At 42.9% G+C, this 24,466-nt stretch overlaps 1 protein-coding gene across 11 annotated transcripts in view; it reads right to left on the reverse strand.

Moving 5' to 3' along the window:
* The window catches only part of LOC118367564 (LIM domain only protein 7-like), a 127,107-nt gene that overhangs the window by 15,232 nt on the left and 87,409 nt on the right, over positions 1-24,466 (reverse strand). For 10 of the 11 annotated variants that reach the window (XM_052493949.1, XM_052493953.1, XM_052493950.1 and 7 more), the window contains 7 exons: positions 16,726-16,853; positions 14,150-14,840; positions 10,455-10,799; positions 9,604-9,718; positions 6,848-7,009; positions 1,344-1,531; positions 1,014-1,077 (listed from right to left, as the gene is read on the reverse strand). In XM_052493949.1, the coding sequence (XP_052349909.1) occupies positions 1,014-1,077; positions 1,344-1,531; positions 6,848-7,009; positions 9,604-9,718; positions 10,455-10,799; positions 14,150-14,840; positions 16,726-16,853 (1,693 nt within the window). The remainder of the gene's footprint in view (positions 1-1,013; positions 1,078-1,343; positions 1,532-6,847; positions 7,010-9,603; positions 9,719-10,454; positions 10,800-14,149; positions 14,841-16,725; positions 16,854-24,466) is intronic. The other variant, XM_052493958.1, reaches the window with a different exon arrangement.

The raw sequence follows: 24,466 nt of genomic DNA on the forward strand, positions 1-24,466 counted from the left end.
TCCGGCTTTTTAATTTTCTAAAAATTGTATATTAAAACTGCATGAGTGTTGCTCTCCACTTTCTGGAGGACTGAGTTTTTAAATCAGTGGAATTAGAGTATGATAGCTAAGGAGAGGGAGAAAACACCTGTCTCCAGATTATATCTTCAAACTAAGGGCAACCCTGGCATCCGACAGGAAATGCATCCAACCATGAATGATGAGTGAATGATGATTAGTCTAGCTAGCTACATTTTCAGATATTACACCCTTCTAATGACAGAAAGAACCATTTGCTTGGCTAGCTATAGCCTAATGTTAGCTAGCTACCACAAACTTGGTTGGTTATTTACCTGGAGATTCATGCAGGGTAGTAACGTCATGAGTTGTGATTATGGTTCATTGTTTACCTAGCTAAGTAGCTAACATTAGCTGACTGGTTGGTTGGCAATCTGCAGATTCATGAAGGGCAGTAAGGCGTAGCTAGCTATATGTCTTAACAAAAGACTTCACTATGCAAGTACCCATTTTGGGTGAGTTCGTAAATTCAGTCGAGCCATCTACTCTGATTTCAGAGCACTCTTGTCTGAGTGTACCAGGGAGCGCAGAACAACTGTTGAATTTACGAACACTCAACACCCGTTGAATATGGCCGGTGTCAGGAAACGTCTGCAAAAATACATAGCGGTCCTATAGTAGCTGTTAAAAGCTAACCGTGTCAAGGAATTCACGTAAAAACAAGTTCGGTATTTGTAGTTAATGAATAGCAGTTTTGTTTTAATCAATAATAACAAACCAAGTGTTTTTACAGCATACAATTTTCAGCTGCACACTCTGATCAAGTCATGTGGTGGCATGCGCAAACAAAATGTGTAAATATACATCATTATACATAATTGAACAATGGGCATTCACCACCAGAAACACATACAGTCCCAAAGAGAGAATGTTGTCCTTGCTTTCTCAAACTTGTTCCTGTTAATAAAGGCTAGTCATAACCTCTCTGGTTAGTAGATCTGCTCTATGTTCTTTACCTTTGTTTCTCATGGTCACTGTCTCGTCACGGAAGCCTCCATTCACTCCATTGGATGCTACACCCTGCAACAAGATGAATTAAAAGCCTGTTGAGAGGGTTTATCAGTACATTGTATTCATATAGATTCAATGTGACCATGCAACAAACAAAAATCACACATTTTTTCACAATGATGTCCTATGTCAATGTTCTTACCAACCTTGTCACAATATGTTTGCAGATTTGTGATATATCAAGTTTATTTGGGTATTTGTGAGTAACATAGCAATAAGCTAATAAGAAACATTTGAACATTATCAACACCACGAGGTCTTCCTGTAAAACTCACAATGATTGGTTGGGTAGTGACCTTCTTGGTGGTTTCCATGGATCGCCGAGAGGTGAAATCCAAGCTGGTGGTTGTGTTAACGGTGGTTGTGTCGGGGAAACCTATAACTGTTGGATGATGATCCATACTGGTCAGATTGATGGTCTTATGGCTTTTAAACGGCAGGGAAGGTAGGTCTCTGTCCCAGTCTGAACGTCGTAGACGTGTGTCAATGGCAAAGATAAAAGTTTTTTTTGTGTGTGTGTGAGAATGTATGTGTAAGAGATAGTGTGTGGGCGTGAAAGCACAACATTAGGAAAGGTACTAGTACTTAGGAAAGGTACTACTATACAACTATAGTACACAGAGTACTTACAGTATTTTCTGCATGGTATAATAATAGTAAAGACATCAAAACTATGGATAAGAGATATGCATTCAGTCTTGGCATTCTCTCAACCAGATTCATGAGGTGGTCACCTGGAATGCATTTCAACAAACACGTGTGCCTTGGTGAAATTAATTATTTTTATTTTCTCCTTAATCCGCTCGAACCAATCAGTTGTGTTGTGACAAGGTAGAGGTGGTATACAGAAGATAGCCCTATTTGGTAAAATACCAAGTACATATTATAGCAAGAACAGCTCAAATAAGCAAAGAGAAATGACAGTCCATCATTACTTTAAGACATGAAGGTCAGTCACTCTAGAAAATGTCAAGATTTTCGAAAGTTTCTTCAAGTGCATTCGCAAAAACCATTAAGCGCTATGATGAAACTGGCTCTCATGAGGACCGCCACAGGGAAGGAAGACTCAGAACTACCTCTGCTGCAGAGGATATATTCATTAGAGTTAACTGCATCTCAGATTGCAACCCAAATAAATGCTTCACAGAGTTCAAGTAAGAGACACATTTCAAAATCAACTGTTCAGAGGAGACTACGTGAATTTTTAAAAGTTTTTTACCTTTATTTAACCAGGCAAGTCAGTTAAGAACACATTCTTATTTTCAATGACGGTCTGGGAACAGTGGGTTAACTGCCTGTTCAGGGGCAGAACGACAGATTTGTACCTTAACAGCTCGGGGGTTTGAACTCGCAACCTTCCGGTTACTAGTCCAACGCTCTAACCACTAGGCTACCCGCGAATCAGGCCTTCATAGTCGAATTGCTGCAAAGAAACCACTACTAAAGGACACCAATAATAATTTGGGCCAAGAAACACGAGCAATGGACATTAGACCGGTGGAAATCTGGCCTTTGGTCTGATGAGTCCAAATTTGAGATTTTTGGTTCCAACCGCCGTGCCTTTGTGAGATGCAGAGTATGTGAACGGATGATCTCCATAGAGTGGGGAGAACAAGTATTTGATGCACTGCCGATTTTGCAGGTTTTCCTACTTACAAAGCATGTAGACGTCTGTCATTTTTATCATAGGTACACTTCAACTGTTGGAGACAGAATCCAGAAAATCACATTTTAAAGTAATTAATTAGCATTTTATTGCATGACATAAGTATTTGATCATCTACCAACCAGTAAGAATTCCGGCTCTCACAGACCTGTTCGTTTTTCTTTAAGAAGCCCACCTGTTCTCGACTCATTACCTGTATTAACTGCACCTGTTTGAACTCGTTACGTGTATAAAAGACACCTGTCCACACACTCAATCAAACAGACTCCAACCTCTCCACAATGGTCAAGACCAGAGAGCTGTGTAAGGACATCAGGGATAAAATTGTAGACCTGCACAAGGCTGGGATGGGCTACAGGACAATAGGCAAGCAGCTTGGTGAGAAGGTAACAACTGTTGGCGCAATTATTAGAAAATGGAAGAAGTTCAAGATGACGGTCAATCACCCTCGGTCTGGGGCACCATGCATGATCTCATCTTGTGGGGCATCAATGATCATGAGGAAGGTGGAGGATCAGCCCAGAACTACACGGCAGGACCTGGTCAATGTCCTGAAGAGATCTGGGACCACAGTCTCAAAGAAAACCATTAGTAACACACAATCCTGCAGCGCACGCAAGGTCCCCTTGCTCAAGCCAGCGCATGTCCAGGCCCGTCCGAAGTTTGCCAATGACCATCTGGAGGAAGGGGAGAAGGTCCTGTGGTCTGATGAGACAAAAATAGAGCTTTTTGGTCTAAACTCCACTTGCCATGTTTGGAGGAAGAAGAAGGATGAGTACAACCCCAAGAACAACATCCCAACCGTGAAGCATGGAGGTGGAAACATCATGCTTTGGGGATGCTTTTCTGCAAAGGGGAAAGGACGACTGCACCGCATTGAGGGGAGGATGGATGGGGCCATGTATCGTGAGATCTTGGCCAACAACCTCCTTCCCTCAGTAAGAGCATTGAAGATGGGTCGTGGCTGGGTCTTCCAGCATGACAACGACCCGAAACACACAGCCGGGCAACTAAGGAGTGGCTCCGTAAGAAGCATCTCAAGGTCCTGGAGTGGCCTAGCCAGTCTCCAGACCTGAACCCAATAGACAATCTTTGGAGGGAGCTGAAAGTCCGTATTGCCCAGTGACAGACCCGAAACCTGAAGGATCTGGAGAAGGTCTGTATGGAGGAGTGGGCCAAAATATCTGCTGGAGTGTGTGCAAACCTGGTCAAGAACTACAGGAAACATATGATCTCTGTAATTGCAAACAAAGGTTTCTGTACCAAATATTAAGTTCTGCTTTTCTGATATATCAAATACTTATGTCATGCAATAAAATGCAAATTCATTACTTAAAAATCATACAATGTGATTTTCTGGATTTTTCTTTTAGATGCCGTCTCTCACAGTTGAAGTGTACCTATGATACAAATTACAGACCTCTACATGCTTTGTAAGTAGGAAAACCTGCAAAATCGGTAGTTTATCAAATACTTGTTCTCCCCACTGTATGTATGGTTCCCACTGTGAAGCATGTAGGAGGAGATGTGATGGTATGGGGGTGCTTTGCTGGAGACACTGTCAGTGATTTACTTAGAATTCAAGGCACACTTTACCAGCATGGTTACCACAGCATTCTGCAGCGATACCCCATCCCATCTGGTTTGCGCTTAGTGGGACTATCATTTGTTTTCAACAGGACAATGACCCAGCACACTTCCAGGCTGTGTAAGGGCAATTTGACCAAGAAGGAGAGTAATGGAGTACAGCATCAGATGACCTGGCCTCTCAACCCAATTGAGATGGTTTGGGATGAGAAAGTGCTCAGCATATGTGGCAACTCCTTCAACACTGTTGGAAAAGGATCCCAGGTGAAGCTGGTTTAGAGAATGCCAACAGTGTACAAAGCTGTCAAGGCAAATGGTGGCTACTTTGAAGAATCTAAAATATATTTTGATTTGTTTAACACTTTTTTACTTACTACGTGATTCCATTTGTGTTATTTCATAGTTTTGATGTCTTCACTGTTAATTCTACAATGTAGAAAATAGTAAAAATACAGAAAAACCCTTGAATATGTAACTTTTGACTGGTACTGTACGCTACCACTTGGAAGGGAAAATAAGGTTGTTGTTATGGTGTCATTCTGAAGAACAGCGGGGATAACAGAGAAACCACCTTCCACACCCATGCACAATCTACAAACCTCTAGCTTTACCAACAGGTTTACACTCTCTCCTACAAAAGCGTCTATTTTGATATGCATTGCACATTCAACAGATCACACAAAACAAAATACAATGACTGATGTTTTGGTGGTGTAATCGTGATATAGTAGGATGTGTAAACCTATTGGTGAAAACATACAGTGAGCTCCAAAAGTACTGTGGCAATTACATTTTTGGATTGTTATATAATAACTGTGAGGTTAAAATGCAGACTATCAGCTTTAATTTGATGGTATTTTCATCCATATCAGGTTAACCCGTTTAGACATAACAGCACATTACACAAAAATATTGGGACAAATACACGTATATGTGTATTAAATTAGTTAAAGGTTAAGTATTTGGTTTCCTATAAAACTTAATGTGTCACGCCCTGACCTTAGAGAGACGTTTTATTTCTCTATTTGGTTAGGTCAGGGTGTGATGTGGGGTGGGCATTCTATGTTTTGTATTTCTGTGTGTTTGGCCGAGTGTGGTTCTCAATCAGAGGCAGCTGTCTCTGATTGGGAATCATACTTAGGCAGCCTGTTTTGCCACCTTCGTTGTGGTTAGTTGTCTTTGTTAGTGGCCTGTATAGCCCTAGTAAGCTGCACAGTTGTGTTGTGTTGTGTTGTGTTGTGTTGTGTTGTGTTGTGTTGTGTTGGCGACATTCTTAATAAAGAAAAATGTACGCTCACCACGCGGCACCTTGGTCCGGTCATTTCCCTGATGACATGCGTGACATAATGACTACATCAAGCTTGTGACCCGGCACCTTGGTCCGGTCATTTCCCTGATGACATGCGTGACATAATGACTACATCAAGCTTGTACACATTTGTTTGATGTATTTGCAGTTTGCTTTGGTTGTTCCAGATTATTTTGTGTGTTTTTGTATACATGTTTTGTTTTGGTCGTTTTAAAAACCTCTCATTTGTATTCCTGCGCCTATCTCCAAAATCCTTTATACCAGTGTGACACCTTGCCTTATTGTAATGATTAGAGGTTAGCACATCTTAGGGGTATGATATTTGTGCATCTGTAACTTTCTCAATCATTATTATTCAGGATGATCCATAATCATGGAGGCATCCACCTTAATGTAGAGTCAAAATGACACATTATTTACCATTCATTTCTATTAAGCACAAAATAATCTGAAACACAACAAAAACAAACAGAAAATGTGTCAATGAGTCAAAAGCTTGATGTAGTCATTGCGTGCTATGAAAATGAGATCAAATGCTTAACTTATTATTACTTTAATACACAAGTAAATTTGAACCCAATACTTTTGGTCCCCTAAAATAGGGAGACAAGGTACAAAGAGTTGCAATTTCTAAACGGTTTACCTGATATGGATGAAAATACCCTCAAATTAAAGCTGACAGTCTGCACTTTAACCTCATACTCATTGTATCATTTCAAATCCAGTGCTGGAGTACAGAGCCAAAAGACCAAGTTCGGACCTGTAGGATCTTGTGCCTGAGTATGAGTTAGACACCACATAAGGAATGCAAACAGAGGGAGACAGAAACAGACAGAGACACAGATAAAGATTCAGAAACACAAACAGACTGTCAGGCAGACAGATAGACATAGAAGGAGAAACAGAAGTATAGAAACACAAGCATACAGAAAGTGAGAGACAGACAGGCAGAGATGGGGAAACTACAGACAAGGAAGATAGACAAAACTGGGCACACATATCACTAACTAAAGGGTTATCCCAGAACAGAGGACTAGAAAACGAAGGAAATTATCATTAAACTGCCATTAAATAATTGAGCCATGATACCAGAAACATTTACTGACCAGTTTAACGTGTCACAATAGTTTACCAACACAGCAAACATAAATAACACTGACATTCTACAAATACTCTGTAACAACACACACATTCTCTCTCTCTAGTCGTCTACTCACTGTTCCTGCCGTGACGGCGTATGTCCATGGTAAGGCTTCCCTGCTGCAGAGCTTGCTCTGTGCTGCTCTTCCACTTGCCGTAGCTCATCTCTGCCACCCTTTGCCCGCTCACCGACATCACCTCGTCGCCCACCTGCAGTTGGCACAGCTCGGCTGGGCTGCCTGCGGGGCACAGAGAGTGGCAGCGAGGTCAGATAGAGAGGGTAAAGAAGGAACAGAAGGAAGGAAAAGTGGTCAGATATAGAGAGTGTAGAGTGCACAGAGGGTGCGATAGATATGTAGAGAGGGAATTGGGTCTCAGATGTAGGGGCAGAGAAGGCATTGGGGTGAGTAATAGAGAGGGCAAGACAGGTGTCACAGTAGTGATGTAGACCAGTCAAGATACATTTAAACTGTTACAATAGAGAGATACAGAGATAGGACAAGGCAGCGATTGCAATAAATCATCTCAACTTTTTAAAGTGGCTTCAGCTTCTTGTCTCCTTCCCTCATTTACATTGATGAGAAAGAACTGGACTACTGAAAAGTCAGGGCTGGAATGACAACAGGTATCAGGTACTCCCCTAGTACATACAGTATAGGCTAGAGAGAGACAACCCCAGCAAATCTGACCTAGATAGAAGCTACCCTACATAAGGCCGGGCACATGATCTGCTACTGACTACTTATCTTCTAGTCATTTTAAGAAACATTAGTGTGTTGAAAATGCCTAGCCACTTGTATTTGCATACACTTCAAAATACACCAGACACGCCACTATGGGTTTCTTCACGGTACCCAAACCAAAAAGTGATTTAATGCATTTCTTAGTTATGTATAGAGTCACGTCATCACGGAATGCGCTGCCACCAGAGGTTACTCAGGCAAAAAGCAAGTTTAGCAAAAAAAACTGATTAAAAAACATATTGTATCACAGCGCCTCTCCTCTTTCTAAAGATCTAATTTAACTGGATTGTATATAAGAATATGAAAATGTATGTATAAATAGTGGATAAATAGTATTTTTTGTAGTCTCTTGGTGTCTTTCCTTTACATAACTCTTATTTTTAATTTTACATTTACATTTACATTTAAGTCATTTAGCAGACACTCTTATCCAGAGCGACTTACAAATTGGTGCATTCACCTTATGACATCCAGTGGAACAGCCACTTTACAATAGTGCATCTAAATCTTTTAAGGGGGGGGGGGGGTGAGAAGGATTACTTTATCCTATCCTAGGTATTCCTTAAAGAGGTGGGGTTTCAGGTGTCTCCGGAAGGTGGTGATTGACTCCGCTGTCCTGGCGTCGTGAGGGAGTTTGTTCCACCAATGGGGGGCCAGAGCAGCGTACAGTTTTGACTGGGCTGAGCGGGAACTGTACTTCCTCAGTGGTAGGAAGGCGAGCAGGCCAGAGGTGGATGAACGCAGTGCCCTTGTTTGGGTGTAGGGCCTGATCAGATTACTATATGTAATATAGTTTACCAAGCTACCAATTACTTCCCACTGGAAGAAGTTAAGCTACACTAATGCTACCCTTAAGAAACATACAGTTTACTGAACTAAAGATACACTTAAGAAACATATAGTTTACTGAACTAAAGCTACCCTTAAGAAACATACAGTTTACTGAACTAAAGCTACACTTAAGAAACATACAGTTTACTGAACTAAAGCTACCCTTAAGAAACATATAGTTTACTGAACTAAAGCTCCCTTAAGAAACATATAGTTTACTGAACTAAAGCTACCCTTAAGAAACATATAGTTTACTGAACTAAAGCTACCCTTAAGAAACATATAGTTTACTGAACTAAACTACTTTGTGATATATCAGAGACTACAGAGACTGAAATATCAGAGACTACAAATTTGCAAGAACAGATCACTCTGGAGTCAACTGTTAACATAATGTTTGAATTCAAGTGTAAATTAGGAAGGTCTGATGTCAAAAATGTATGAAACTTCTTGCCTACTTTTTTTGCAAAAATAAGTGTAGTTGCAGTAGTTAGTTTCACCGCTACATGGCAAAATAGTAATTAACTACTAAAAACACTACCCATATTTGAATTTAATTAAACTACCAAAAAGCTACTGCAAACTGTAGTTAAATTACTAGTTTAACTACATGTATTTCACTATTTCACGGTCTATTGGCACTGTACTAAGGTATCTGGCACTATGTGTGGTGGCCAGCAAAGGCAGAAATTGGAGGACGGACTCATTGTAATGGCTGGAATAGAATCATATTAATGGTATCAAACTCATGGAACTCCAGCTACTGGTGCAGTGTTAGCAGTGGAATGGTATTTACTCTTCTGTGTGAATTATGAATGGTTTTAGGACAAAAGGGAGTGAAGCCATTGTCCACTAATCAAATCTAACCAAGCAACTGCAGTTTTATTCCCAGTGTCTCACATATGTCCATGTCCATTGCTTAAATAAACAACCTTTCAAACTTTCTCACTGAAATGAGAGATGAGCCTGCTGTGCCAGTGGAGGCTGGTGTCACTTTAAATCAAATGATGCGCTCATTGTTAAGGCTGGACTGGAACGATATCAAACACATTAAACATGGTTCCCAAGTGTTTGATACCATTACATGAATTGCCATTACTCTGTGCTCATTCTTCCTTCACTATCCTCCAAAATGCTGTATGTACCCGGTTTACAATCAGACAGTTGGTTCAGTTGTTACTCTTTGTTTGTGTTAACCATGCTAAATGTGTGTGTTTTGTACTAAATGTGTGTGTGTGTGTGTGTATGTATGTGTTTACCTGGTTGGATGGAGGTGACGTGTGCTCCAGTGGAGTCCCACTCTGTCTGGAAGCCAAAGTCTCGACTGCTGTTGGGCTTCTGGTTGAGACTGATCCGCATGTCAGCGTAGCTCTCCTACACAACACACAACACACACACACACACACACACACACACACACACACACACACACACACACACACACACACACACACACACACACACACACACACACACACACACACACACACACACACACACACACACACACACACACACACACACACACACACACACACACACACACACACACACACACACACACACACACACACACACACACACACACACACACACACACACACACACACACACACACACACACACACACACACACACACACACACACACACACACACACACACACACACACACACACACACACACACACACACACACACACACACACACACACACACACACACACACACACACACACACACACACACACACACACACACACACACACACACATTAAGAATGCCAGGTTGTGTTCCAAAGCCAGGGAAAGAATAACATTTGTTCTTCACTATGAATTATTAGTTGCTCTCTGACAATGGGAAGCATCAATCCTACTGTATCTCCTATTGTATGTAGCACTAGCTGCATAGTATAGTATGCACATAGTGTAGTATGCTCGCTCACTCGCTCCAGTACCATGACTGCTACTCACATTCCAACATTTCTTTAACAAATTGGTTTTACATGTGATGTCCTTATTACTATGTGCTATTTTTAGCTTCTGCTCTGGAATACTGCAAATGTGCCCTGAAAAAGTCTAATCTGCCTAATAACCAAAATCTAAACCTACCTGGTTAGTGTCTTTTGTAGGTAACGGACTGACTGGGGCTGTGTAGGCCACTTTTGGGGTCTGGAGGGCGGGTGAAGGACTCCTGGCCTGAGAAGGGACAGGAGAAGGGGCCAGGGTAGGGACAAGTGTTGTGGCAAGTGTGGGGGTCACACCCCTTTTTTTTTCTTCTTCTTCTTCTTCTTCTTCTTCTTCTTCTTCTTCTCCACTGTTGTGGGTAGAGCTGGAGAGGGAGTGCGCCTTATCCTCAGAGGTCATGACCTGGATATAGCGGCTGGGGGCCGACAGCTTCTTGATGAAATCCGTCTCTCCGTTCACACTTTTCTGAGATTCAGCCATCAGAGGAGCCTACAGTGCATTCGGAAAGTATTCAGACCCTTTCACTTTTTCCACATTTTGTAACAGCCTTATTCTAAAATTGATTAAATTAGTTTCCCCCCCATCAATCTACATACAATACTCCATAATGGAATGTTTTAAAATGTTTACAAATTGTTCTGTTGGATGGTGAACCTTCATCCCAGTTTGATGTCCTGAGCGTTCTGGAACAGGTTTTCATCAAGGATCTCTCTGTACTTTGCTCCGTTCATCTTTCCCTCAATCCTGACTAGTCTCCCAGTCCCTGCCATTGAAAAACATCCCCACAGCATGATGCTGCCACCACCATGCTTTGCCGTAGGGATGGTATTGGCCAGGTGATGAGCGGTGCCTCCAGACGTGATGCCTGGCATTCAGGTCAAAGAGTTAAATCTTGGTTTTATCAGACCAGATAATCTTGTTTCTCATTGTTTGAGAGCCCTTTAGGTGCCTTTTGGAAAACTCCAAGCAGGCTGTCACATGCCTTTTAATGAGGAGTGGCTTCCGTCTGGCCACTCTAGTATAAAGGCCTGATTGGTGGAGTGCTGCAGAACCTTCTGGAAGGTTCTCCCATTTCCACAGAGGAACTCAAGAGCTCTGTCAGAGTGACCATCGGGTTCATGGTCACCTCCCTGTGCATGGTCACCTCCCTTTGTTCTTGGGGACCTTCAATGCCAATGTTTTGGTACCCTTTCCCGATACAATCCTGTCTCGGAGCTCTACGGACAATTCCTTCAAACTCATGGCTTGGTTTTTATTCTGACATATACTGTCAACTGTGGGACCTTATATTGACAGGTGTGCCTTTCCAAATCATGTCCAATCATTTGAGTTTACATCAGGTGGACATCTCAAGGATGATCAATGGAAACAGGATGCACCTGAGCTCAATGTTGAGTCTCTAGCAAGGGTCTGAATACTTAGGTAAATAAGATATATTATTTATTTTATTGTAATTTTTTTTGTAAACATTTCTAAAAACCTATTTTTGCTTTGTCTTTATGGGGCATTGTGTGTAGATTGATGATCATCCAATTTAGATTAAGGCTCTAATGTAACAAAATGTGGAAAAAGTTAAGGGGTCTGAATACTTTCCGAATGCACTGTATATTTATATGGTTAAAAGGTAGCCTATTTTTACATTGTTAAATGTACTTTGTTAGTATATTCAAAAGTTGTGAGCAAATAATAATCAAAGTCATAACAAGCCAACAGTAAGCATGTCGTCCCGCACGAATGACGCAGCGCCAATCAAGGTAGTTTTGGAAATGCCGGATCTCTACAGCAAAATGCATCATTCACCAATGTTTCGTCAAAATCTGGCCAGTGGTGTCGGAGATATCACGTGGGTTAGTAAGAGTCATATCCCTGAGTCAAACAGATCAAGAGAAATAAACATGTGCCAGTTATAGTGCCACAGTGTGGTTGACAGGAATGTTCTAGTACATTGTGAGTCTTTATAGTGTTTGCAACATGTGTACCACATCTTGTCACAATACAAATATCCTTGACTAATTTATTTACATTTATGTACCAGACTACACCCAAGTGAATGTGTATTGGTCAATAGCGTGGTTGTGAAACATATTGCTTGAGAGACCTTTGTTCCCAGATCCCACATATCAAGTTTTGTGCAGATCGGTCATTCGGTGCCAGAGGAATAACTTTCATTCTAAATTACTTTAGGTCTAACGGGGTCAGACGCTTGGCCTTTCAAACGCTTGTTATAGCGGCACCATCTGGCCAGTCAGTGTAATTTTTAAAATGCAGGATCTCTATGGCAAGACACATCATTTCATCAAAATCAGGCCAGTGGTGTCTGAGATATCATGTGTGATGTACGTACAGAGGACACAGATCCATAGTCCCCAATTATATAATGATCAAAGTCGTGAGCCAATAGTTTTTTCATTATTACTATTGTATCAAACTCTCTAGAGACAGAGATGTAAATTAACTATTTGGACAACACTGTCTGGAGGTCTCTCAAACTTAATGTACAATATACTAATACTAGTTAGAATTGTTGCTAGCTCCAATGTGTTGATGCTAAACAACTTAAAGAGATCTTGCCTGAACAAGTTCATGACACAAGTTATTCGCTGGTGGACAGATGCACGTAACATAGGATGGTATCCCACAAACTGTGGGATGCAAAGACTAATGAAGAACTTCGTTCCGGTGTGCAGATTTCTTTGTCACTGATCATTTGGACAAATCACGATTTCACAGGTGTTTGCATCTTTGATGATATCTCGTTGATATCTCGTATCTTCCATCTCCCCCTAGAACCTAATCGAGCATCTGCCTCTATGTTCTGGGTTACCGAGAATACTAACACTCAAATAATCACCCAAACTGTTTTATATCAAAATGTCCTACTAATGATATTCTTCTGATGCTATACTACATGCCTTCGTTAAAGCTGTACGAATATTTTAAGATAAATACACAACGCAGAGGACGAAAGGTAAAGAGGGAATTAACGATCAATGTTTTTCTGTTTTTCTGTTAATTGAAGATTAATGGGACAGAGACACAGGAGGAATTTCAGTCTAGGACTCATAGCTCCATGTGGCAAGTTCTCATTGGTCCAAATTGTCTATACATTAGGCCTGAAACAGGATACTTGGTATTTGGCCATTGGCACAGTTTTATTGCGAGGAATTCCAATTGGTCAACCACAGGCTAGAGTTGGGTTATAAATTAGATCCTGTCGCTTTGTTCTGAAGAGAAGATATTGAGAACAGGGAAGAATGACCATCTGCTTCCCAGCATAACAACTATTATTTATTATTTTTGAATAAATATATTTTTCTCCCCTTGATTTACTTTGGGGTCTGTGTTATTGAAGAATAACATCAACTGTTAACACAGCGAAAGTGAAGGTAATAGAGTGACAAGGCTGGAAACGGCAGCTTTGCTAAGTAAATGGTCACATAGTTCAAAAAAGCTTAATTCATTATTCACTGACAGATAAAACAAATGAGGCGTGTGAGCAACTACTACACTGGAAATAGACTACGCTGCGACCGACACAATACAACATTCCTACAGGTCTTAGGTCCTGTTAATTATGTAACAAATAGAGGAAAATGGACTGGAACAGGTAGCGATTCTCTGGACTTGTCTATTAAGAAACATTAATTTAAATGTTTAGTTGTAAAAGTTTCAAAAACATTGCGTGCCCTAATGAACATAACCCACAGCCATTGAAGTACCTCACCCAAATCCTCCAGTCTACTAAAAGTTTCTGCAGAAAGCAGTCCTAAGGTAACAAACAACTACACACAGACAGAACTGGAAAGTGTGGTAATATTACTGTATACTATGGTACTCACGGTGTTGGCGGGTGGCAGTGATGCGACGCTTGTAGACTGGCTCCCGAAGGGCCTTGGCATGACGACAGAGTTGAGCCGAGTGCTGTCCGATCTCATGTAGCTCCTGGGGAGAGAGGCAGAAACCCGAGACACACCAGAAGGCATGGGCTGTGGGTCTATCACCACCGAGTTGTACTGTGGCTGTTGTATGTACAGAGAGCCACCAGCAGTGGATGGGGTCACTTCTTCAGACACCTTCCCCACCCATGGGCGACTGGGCTCGTGAGCTTTGGGTAGTAGGCTGGGGGTGGTGGTGGTGCTGAAGGTTTCCTCCGTATTGGCTGCACTGGTGTACCATGAGGCCAGGTTTGGGGCTCTCTCTGAAGGATTCGGGGCTAGAACATTGGGGTTGTAGTTGGAGGTGCGACCCACAGTGGTAGTGATGTCGCTACCAGAACCGAAGGGACTGTCGATACTGTCACTCATGTAGCCCCTAGAAGGCGAGACAGCCCTGTTGGTTGCCGTGGTGGCAGCGCACGCCTCCTCCCTTGGGGGGAGCACGGAGGAGCTAGTGGGTCTGAGGCGGTCAAGAGGGGTGTAGGGGTTGTCGAAGGTGTAGCTCCTCGGAGGGAGGGTGCGGAGGACCGGGGCAGAGTCTTCAAACACTTCCTGGTCCAGAGAGGCGAGGGAGTTGAGGCGACTGCCGATGGAGCTGTGGGGATGGAGAAGAGAGGGAGGGTGGTGAAGTAGAGAGAGAGAGGGAGGGAGAGAGGGATGGAAGGGAAGGGAGGTGAAAGAGAGATGGGAAAGGGATTAAAAGGAGTTATGTAAGCGATTGAAAGAGAGAAGAGAGAGAGAGAGAGAGAGAGAGAGAGAGAGAGAGAGAGAGAGAGAGAGGAGGGCAGGGTAAAAGTAAGATAGGATGGGTGAAAGAGATAAAGGAGCCGAGGAAAGGAGGTGAAGAGGCAAGGGAGGATGGGAAAAACAGAGGAAAAAGTGAAAGGTGGAGGGGGATAAAAGGAGAGGGCAGAATGAGAAAAGGATTGAGGAAAGGTGAAAGGGGGAGGGAAAGAGAAGTTTGAAAGAACAAAAAAAAGAGGTGAGGTAGGATTTAAGCCACGATTAGATTACACTTTCACACAACGCTTTGCAGAGAGACAATTACTGTTCATTCATTAACACAGTCTCAGGTCACGTTCTCTCAGGGCAAACGTTTCAACAAAAGTCTGTAAAAACACACAAGTTTGCATGGCCCTGTATTTGTGCCTGAGTTGTCATCGACCGGTGTTTGTTGGTGTAGTAAGTACTTATACAGTAACAGGACAGTTTTGAGTGACAGGGAAAACACATCTAAAAAATACTGATTAGAATTCTGATGATGAAATACTTTTAAAACAGGGTAAAACATATTCAACCAATAAAGGATTATACAATGCCTTCAGAAACTATTCAGACCCCTTGACTTTTTCCACATTTTGTTATGGATTTTAAAAAAATCCTCAGCAATCTACACACAAAACCCCATAATGACAAAGAATAAGGCTGTATGTAACGGTATTCCTGTGGTGAAGTAGAGGCGGACCAAAATGCAGCGTGGTTTCTTTGATTCATGTTTAATAACAAAAGATAAACACGAACACTACAAAAACTATAAACGTGGAAAACCAAAAACAGCCCTATCTGGTGCAAAACACAGAGACAGGAACAATCACCCACAAACACACAGTGAAACCCACGCTACCTAAATATGGTTCCCAATCAGAGACAATGACTAACACCTGCCTCTGATTGAGAACCATATCAGGCCAGACATAGAAATAGACAAACAAGACATCCAACATAGAATGCCCACTCTGATCACACCCTGACCAGCCAAAACATAGAAACATACAAAGCAAACTATGGTCAGGGTGTGACAGTAGAAGTCCTTATTAAGCTGCTTCTGCTGCTGCCCGTTACCACGCCGCTTGGTCCTGTTGTGGTGGGTGATTCTGTATGTTCCTGTCTCTGTGTTTTGCACCAGATAGAACTGTTTTAGGTTTTCTCACGTTAGTTTATTCGTGTACAGTTTCGTTATTAAAGTACAATGAATAACAACCACGCTGCATTTTGGTCCGCTTCTACTTCACCTAAAGAAAGCCGTTACACTGTAATGCAACAAAATGTGGGAAAAAAATCAAGGGGTCTGAATACTTTCTGAAGGCACTGTATGTTTCTAATTGTCTGTACAAAAATAATGATTTATACCTTGTAGGAGCATGGCTAGCCCAAATGCCCTTTGGTAACTGTATAGAATATAGAGAACATAATAACTAGAACACATGTAGGATTTGTATTTGAGGATGTCTAGTCTAGCAGATACAATACTTTCATCAATCCATCAATCATAGACTCCTTTTTTAAGTCTTACATTCAATCAGGACATATTTCATGAGCTCATCCCCTCATGTTCATCGGGCACCAAACGGAAGAACAGGCAGGGACTACGTGGACATGTCCAGTAAGAAAGCCCTATTATAATTTTCCCTTGCAAATTGTTTTCCGTAGAGTGCCCAAATTAAATCATTGGCCCTGGTGTCTACCTGTCACTCTATTACCTCCAATTGGAATTCTGGAAACTGTGGCTCCCTATTCCGCTGCTCGTTGTGGTCTGCTCCCTCTCCTCTTTCTTCTTCACAATATCAGAGTTGAAGCTCTTGCGACGGTTTTTCCACTTGGTGAGATCCTGCAGAGAAGTCAGAAACAACCTCAGAAACGTGCATCCTGGAAAAGTGAATGTAACAGTTAAATTCCCTAACGGATGTTGAGGGTGGCTAATGTGATAGGTGTTAGCCGCATAGGAGGGGAGGAGGGGGAGAGAGAGAGAGAGAGAGAGAGAGAGAGAGAGAGAGAGAGAGAGAGAGAGAGAGACTTTCCTATTTGTGTCAGTTTAGCTCCTCCCACCTCATGTCCCATGTGTATTGGGGCCCGTGAATGACCTAAATGTATGCTAAGACACCATGCTATACTGCTGGACTATGTTACAACTGATGCACATATAACACAGTAACAGGTAAGAATGAGGCCTTAAACATACTCATATCTCGTGGAATAATTACATGAACTGAGTTGGACATGGTGAAACATTGTGAATATACCTAACTTTTGCTTCCTGCACCTCTTTTTTATTCTCTCTCTCTCTCTCTTTCTTTCTTTTTCTGCGCACTCTCTACCCTCTCTCTCTTTCTCTCTGTACCTTTACAAAACAAGCTCTCCTTTCACCTGTACCCACAGGCACAAACTGGGCCTGAATAGCTGTTCTCTTCAGATTTCCATTCTCCCCATTTCAAATACGAACTAGACTGATCTAGCATACAGTATGTTGTTACCTGTAGACAGCTGGGATGGCTTTGACTTGAGTGTACACATTTAGACAAGGACACAATAACCATGGCTTATATAGTGATATGGTCGATAGCTGTTTAATCAGTGATGATTACACAGCCCTAGTTCCCTAGATATTAACCACGACTAGATTGTGTAAAGCATGGGTTGGACAGATTTTGCATTCTAATTTTAATGGCAAAGCCAGGGGAACATCAATTTTGTGATTCACAAACAGTACAGTTTTCATCCTCACATATAGTTTCAAATCCTGGAGGATGCCATACAATAGTTAGTGGCACCCTCTTCCAGAACTCTGTAGTAAGACTCCATAAGACTTCTGAACAGGTAATCAAATGGCTAAACGGACTATTTGCATTGTGTCCCCTCCCAACCCCTCTTTTACGCTGCTGCTACTCTCTGTTTATCATATACGCATAGTCACTTGAACTATACATTCATGTACATACTACCTCAATTGTTTAGTATGGTTACTTCCGGCGCCGACAGAGATGGCCGCCTCGCTTCGCGTTCCTAGGAAACTATGCAGTTTTTTGTTTTTTTACGTGTTATTTCTTACATTAGTACCCCAGGTCATCTTAGGTTTCATTACATACAGTCGAGAAGAACTACTAAATATAAGATCAGCGTCAACTCACCATCAGTACGACCAAGAATATGTTTTTCGCGACGCGGATCCTGTGTTCTGCCTTACAAACAGGACAACGGAATGGATCGCATGCAGCGACCCAAAAAAACAACTCCGAAAAAGAGGGAATCGAGGTGGTCTTCAGGTCAGACTCCGGTGACGGGCACACCGTACACCACTCCCTAGCATTCTTCTTGCCAATGTCCAGTCTCTTGACAACAAGGTTGATGAAATCCGAGCAAGGGTAGCATTCCAGAGGGACATCAGAGACTGTAACGTTCTGTGCTTCACGGAAACATGGCTCACTGGAGAGACGCTATCCGAGGCGGTGCAGCCAACGGGTTTCTCCACGCATCGCGCGACAGAAACAAACACCTTTCTGGTAAGAAGAGGGGCAGGGGCGTATGCCTTATGGCTAACGAGACATGGTGTGATGAAAGAAACATACAGGAACTCAAATCCTTCTGTTCACCTGATTTAGAATTCCTCACAATCAAATGTAGACTGCATTATCTACCAAGAGAATTCTCTTCGATTATAATCACAGCCGTATATATCCCCCCCAAGCAGACACATCGATGGCTCTGAACGAACTTTATTTAACTCTTTACAAACTGGAAACCATTTATCCGGAGGCTGCATTCATTGTAGCTGGGGATTTTAACAAGGCTAATCTGAAAACAAGACTCCCTAAATTTTATCAGCATATCAATTGCGCAACCAGGGGTGGAAAAACCTTGGATCATTGCTACTCTAACTTCCGCGACGCATATAAGGCCCTGACCCGCCCCCCTTTCGGAAAAGTTGACCACGACTCCATTTTGTTGATCCCTGCCTACAGACAGAAACTAAAACAAGAGGCTCCCACACTGAGGTCTGTCCAACGCTGGTCCGACCAAGCTGACTCCACACTCCAAGACTGCTTCCATCACGTGGACTGGGATATGTTTCGTATTGCGTCAGATAACAACATTGACGAATACGCTGATTCGGTGTGCGAGTTCATTAAAACGTGCGTTGAAGATGTCGTTCCCATAGCAACGATTAAAACATTCCCTAACCAGAAACCGTGGATTGATGGCAGCATTCGCGTGAAACTGAAAGCGCGAACCACTGCTTTTAATCAGGGCAAGGTGTCTGGTAACATGACCGAATACAAACAGTGCAGCTATTCCCTCCGCAAGGCTATCAAACAAGCTAAGCGTCAGTACAGAGACAAAGTAGAATCTCAATTCAACGGCTCAGACACAAGAGGCATGTGGCAGGGTCTACAGTCAATCACGGACTACAGGAAGAAATCCAGCCCAGTCACGGACCAGGATGTCTTGCTCCCAGGCAGACTAAATAACTTTTCTGCCCGCTTTGAGGACAATACAGTGCCACTGACACGGCCTGCAATGAAAACATGCCGTCTCTCCTTCACTGCAGCTGAGGTGAGTAAGACATTTAAACGTGTTAACCCTCGCAAGGCTGCAGGCCCAGACGGCATCCCCAGCCGCGCCCTCAGAGCATGCGCAGACCAGCTGGCCGGTGTGTTTACGGACATATTCAATCAATCCCTATACCAGTCTGCTGTTCCCACATGCTTCAAGAGGGCCACCATTGTTCCTGTTCCCAAGAAAGCTAAGGTAACTGAGCTAAACGACTACCGCCCCGTAGCACTCACTTCCGTCATCATGAAGTGCTTTGAGAGACTAGTCAAGGACCATCTCACCTCCACCCTACCTGACACCCTAGACCCACTCCAATTTGCTTACCGCCCAAATAGGTCCACAGACGATGCTATCTCAACCACACTGCACACTGCCCTAACCCATCTGGACAAGAGGAATACCTATGTGAGAATGCTGTTCATCGATTACAGCTCGGCATTCAACACCATAGTACCCTCCAAGCTCGTCATCAAGCTCGAGACCCTGGGTCTCGACCCCGCCCTGTGCAACTGGGTACTGGACTTCCTGAAGGGCCGCCCCCAGGTGGTGAGGGTAGGCAACAACATCTCCTCCCCGCTGATCCTCAACAATGGGGCCCCACAAGGGTGCGTTCTGAGCCCTCTCCTGTACTCCCTGTTCACCCACGACTGCGTGGCCACGCACGCCTCCAACTCAATCATCAAGTTTGCGGACGACACAACAGTGGTAGGCTTGATTACCAACAACGACGAGACGGCCTACAGGGAGGAGGTGAGGGCCCTCAGAGTGTGGTGTCAGGAAAATAACCTTACACTCAACGTCAACAAAACTAAGGAGATGATTGTGGACTTCAGGAAACAGCAGAGGGAACACCCCCCTATCCACATCGATGGGTAGCAAGTTTTAAGTTCCTCGGCATACACATCACAGATAAACTGAATTGGTCCACTCACACAGACAGCATCGTGAAGAAGGCGCAGCAGCGCCTCTTCAACCTCAGGAGGCTGAAGAAATTCAGGTTGTCACAAAAAATACTCACAAACTTCTACAGATGCACAATCGAGAGCATCCTGGCGGGCTGTATCACCGCCTGGTACGGCAACTGCTCCGCCCTCAACCGTAATGCTCTCCAGAGGGTAGTGAGGTCTGCACAACGCATCACTGGGGGCAAACTACCTGCCCTCCAGGACACCTACACCACCCGATGTTACAGGAAGGCCATAAAGATCATCAAGGACATCAACCACCCGAGCCACTGCCTGTTTACCCCGCTATCATCCAGAAGGCGAGGTCAGTACAGGTGCATCAAAGCTGGGACCGAGAGACTGAAAAACAGCTTCTATCTCAAGGCCATCAGACTGTTAAACAGCCACCACTAACATTGAGTGGCTGCTGCCAACACACTGACACTGACACTGACACTGACACTGACTCAACTCCAGCCACTTTAATAATGAGAATTGATGGGAAATGATGTAAATATATCACTAGCCACTTTAAACAGTGCTACCTTATATAATGTTACTTACCCTACATTATTCATCTCATATGCATACATATATACTGTACTCTATATCATCGACTGCATCCTTATGTAATACATGTATCACTAGCCACTTTAACTATGCCACTTTGTTTACATACTCATCTCATATGTATATACTGTACTCGATACCATCTACTGTATCTTGCCTATGCTGCTCTGTACCATCACTCATTCATATATCCTTATGTACATATTCTTTATCCCCTTACACTGTGTATAAGACAATAGTTTTGGAATTGTTAGTTAGATTACTTGTTGGTTATTAATGCATTGTCGGAACTAGAAGCACAAGCATTTCGCTACACTTGCATTAACATCTGCTAACCATGTGTATGTGACAAATACAATTTGATTTGATTTGATTTGAATTGGGCCGACCAACCAGCGCCCCCGCACATTGGCTAACCGGGCTATCTGCATTGTGTCCCGCCCACCCCCTGTACCTATCACTAATCAAGGTAAGACCCAAGTGCAGGCTTTGTGAAGTAACAATGTTTATTGTAACAACAAGAGCAGGCAAATGACAGGTCAAGGCAGGTTGGGGTCGATAAATCCAGTGTAGAGACCAAAGTACAGGATGGCAGGCAAGCTCAGGTCAGGCAGAGTTCAGCAATCCAGAGGTGGAACAAAGGTACAGGACAGCAGGCAGGCTCAGGGACAGGCAGAGTGGTCAGGCGGGCAGGTACAGGGTCAAGACAGGCAAGGGTCAAAAACCAGGAGGATGAGGAAAAAGAGAGACTTGGGAAAAAGGAGCAGAGACAACCACTGGTTGACATGACCAAACAAGGTGAACTGGCACAGACAGACAGAAAACACAGGTATCAATACCCAGAGGATAAGTGGGGAAGATGGGTGACAACTAGAGGGGGTGGAAACAAGCACAAGGACAGGTGAAACAGTACCGGTAACGAGTAAATATGCGGAGGTACATATTAGTTGAGGTATTTTGTACATGTAGTTAGGGGTAAAGTTAGACGCCAGTCAGCATCTCATCTTATCTCTCAGGTATATGACTCTTCCTGTAATCTTACAAGTGATTCCTCTAACATTAATTCAACGTTTGTGTCGTTGTATTCTAACCTCTACAAATCCGAACCCCCATGAAATAATACGGCTATGGACAACTTTTTAGATAACTTGGATATCCCATCCATTGACAGGGACATGAGTAAAGTTCTGGACAACCCTCTGCATCTAGATGAGATAACAAAGGGTCTGAAGTTAATGCAAAGTGGCAAGGCCCCAGACCCTGATGGCTTCCCAGTCGATTTTCTTAACTCTCCCTATCACTATTAGATATATTCACCGACTCGTTATCACAGGGCTCTTTCCCACCGACGCTAACTCAAGACTCCATCTCACTTATACTCAAAAAAGATAAAGATCTGTCAGAATGTGGTGGATATCGTCCCATTTCATTCCTCGCTCCTTTTTACACTTTTCGATAGAACCGCTTTCCTTGGCCTTAGAATTAGCATCATTATTCAATGGAATCCACCAAGCTGGTGAAGAACACAAAGTGTCACTGTATGCAGCTGATTTACTATTATATATCACTAACCATATGAACTCTTTCAGGAAACATACTGCATGTTTTAAACACAATTGGATCATTCTCAGGTAACAAATTGAACATTCAGAAAATGTTTTCCGATCAAGCAAATTCCCCCTGGAGTCCTGCCTTTCTATCTATTGCCCTCTGGTTTTTCCTATATAGGTGTGAAAATAACTCAGGCTACCCTCCATAAAACTAACTTTGCGAGTCTAGTCACACGATTTAAAGCAGACTTACAATGCTGGGATAGTCTGCCTCTCTCCTTAGCTGGAAGAATCCAATCGGTTTGAATGTGACTCATTTCAGGAAACTAGGCGTATGACGCACATTAGTACTTCACAGGAGAGCCATTTGAACATCAACTAAAAAAAATAAAATCTAAATGCGTTTTTTTTTGTGATCTTTCATGTGCTTTCATAACAAGCATGTATGCCATCTGTAAATACAGCCTAGTTGGTTCAGCCACAGAAAAATAACCTTCCCGATAGCCATGATTGACTGAGATAATGGATGGGCTGGACATGCCGAGAGATGAGTTCGGATTGGTCTGCCATGTAGCACGCTTCTGTCTATAATATGAGCTGGACAGTATGTGTAGGTAATCCTTTCTAACGAGGCATTTTTGAAAGATATCACGTAGTAGAACTGCAAAGGTGTTGCTCTCCACTTTCTGGAGGACCTAGTTTGGAAATCAGTGGAATGCACGGTGGAATTGGAGTATGACAGCTAAGGAGATGAAGAAAATTCTGCCGTTTGATTGCAAATATGCAGACAGCTATAAAAAGAGAACATACAGAAGGCTGTTGTATAAAACACCTGTCTATCCGGATTACATCTTCAAACTAAGGCAACCATGGCATCCGTGACACATGGGGAAGCGTCCATCCATGTATACGGGTAAGATAGTCTAGCTAGCTAATATTATTCATATCTCAGAGACATTTGCATTGCTAGTTATAGTCTAATGTTACAGTAGCTAGCTAACATTGAACCTGGTTGGTTAGATACCTGCAGATTCATGTAACATTATTAATTTTTTGTTTAGCTCGCTAGCTAGCTACATATCTAATCAAAAGACTCCACTATGCAAGAAACCATTTCAATCGAATGTTCTTGATGTTACTGTGACAACTGTCGATATACGGAGCTGGTAAATTCTCTCTGGCTATCTACTCCAATTTCCAAGCACTCGTCTGAGTGTGCCAGAGCGCTGAAAAACTGACACATTTGTGAATGCTCAACACCCATGGAATGCAACCGGTGTCAGTAAACGTTGGAAAAAAAGCATGATCAAATTGTTGCCAGCAGCACAGTTTCAGTCACCAACACTCGAGATAACATAAAAACAGCCTAACCAGCTCTGCTAGGATGAGTCAAATGGTCAGAGTGCGCTGTTCCCTCATTTTTGTATGGAAGTAGCTAGCAAGCTAGCAACTTTAGCCAGTTATCTTGGGTGCTTGACTGCTGTTGTAAGGTCAGAATGCTCAGATCAACCCTACTCCTTGGCCAGAGCGTGTGCTCTGAACGCTCCGAGACAGTCAGAGGTCACCAAGCACAACATAGCTTCAGCGTGTAATTGTCTCTGTTAGCCAGCCTGCCATCTTAGTGGAGTCTGCCACGAGCACAGTCAGTGTAGCCAGCTCAGCTATCCCCATTGGGGTGGCAGGTAGCCTAGAGGTTAGAGCGTTGGGCCAGTAACCAAAAGGTTGCTAGATCGAATCCCCGAGCTGACAAGGTAAAAATCTATCGTTCTACCCCTGAACAAGGCAGTTAACCCACTGTTCCTAGGCTGTCATTGTAAATATTAATTTTC

This window comes from Oncorhynchus keta, chromosome 34 (genome assembly GCF_023373465.1).
Source record: "Oncorhynchus keta strain PuntledgeMale-10-30-2019 chromosome 34, Oket_V2, whole genome shotgun sequence".
In the NCBI taxonomy this organism is placed as follows: domain Eukaryota; kingdom Metazoa; phylum Chordata; class Actinopteri; order Salmoniformes; family Salmonidae; genus Oncorhynchus; species Oncorhynchus keta.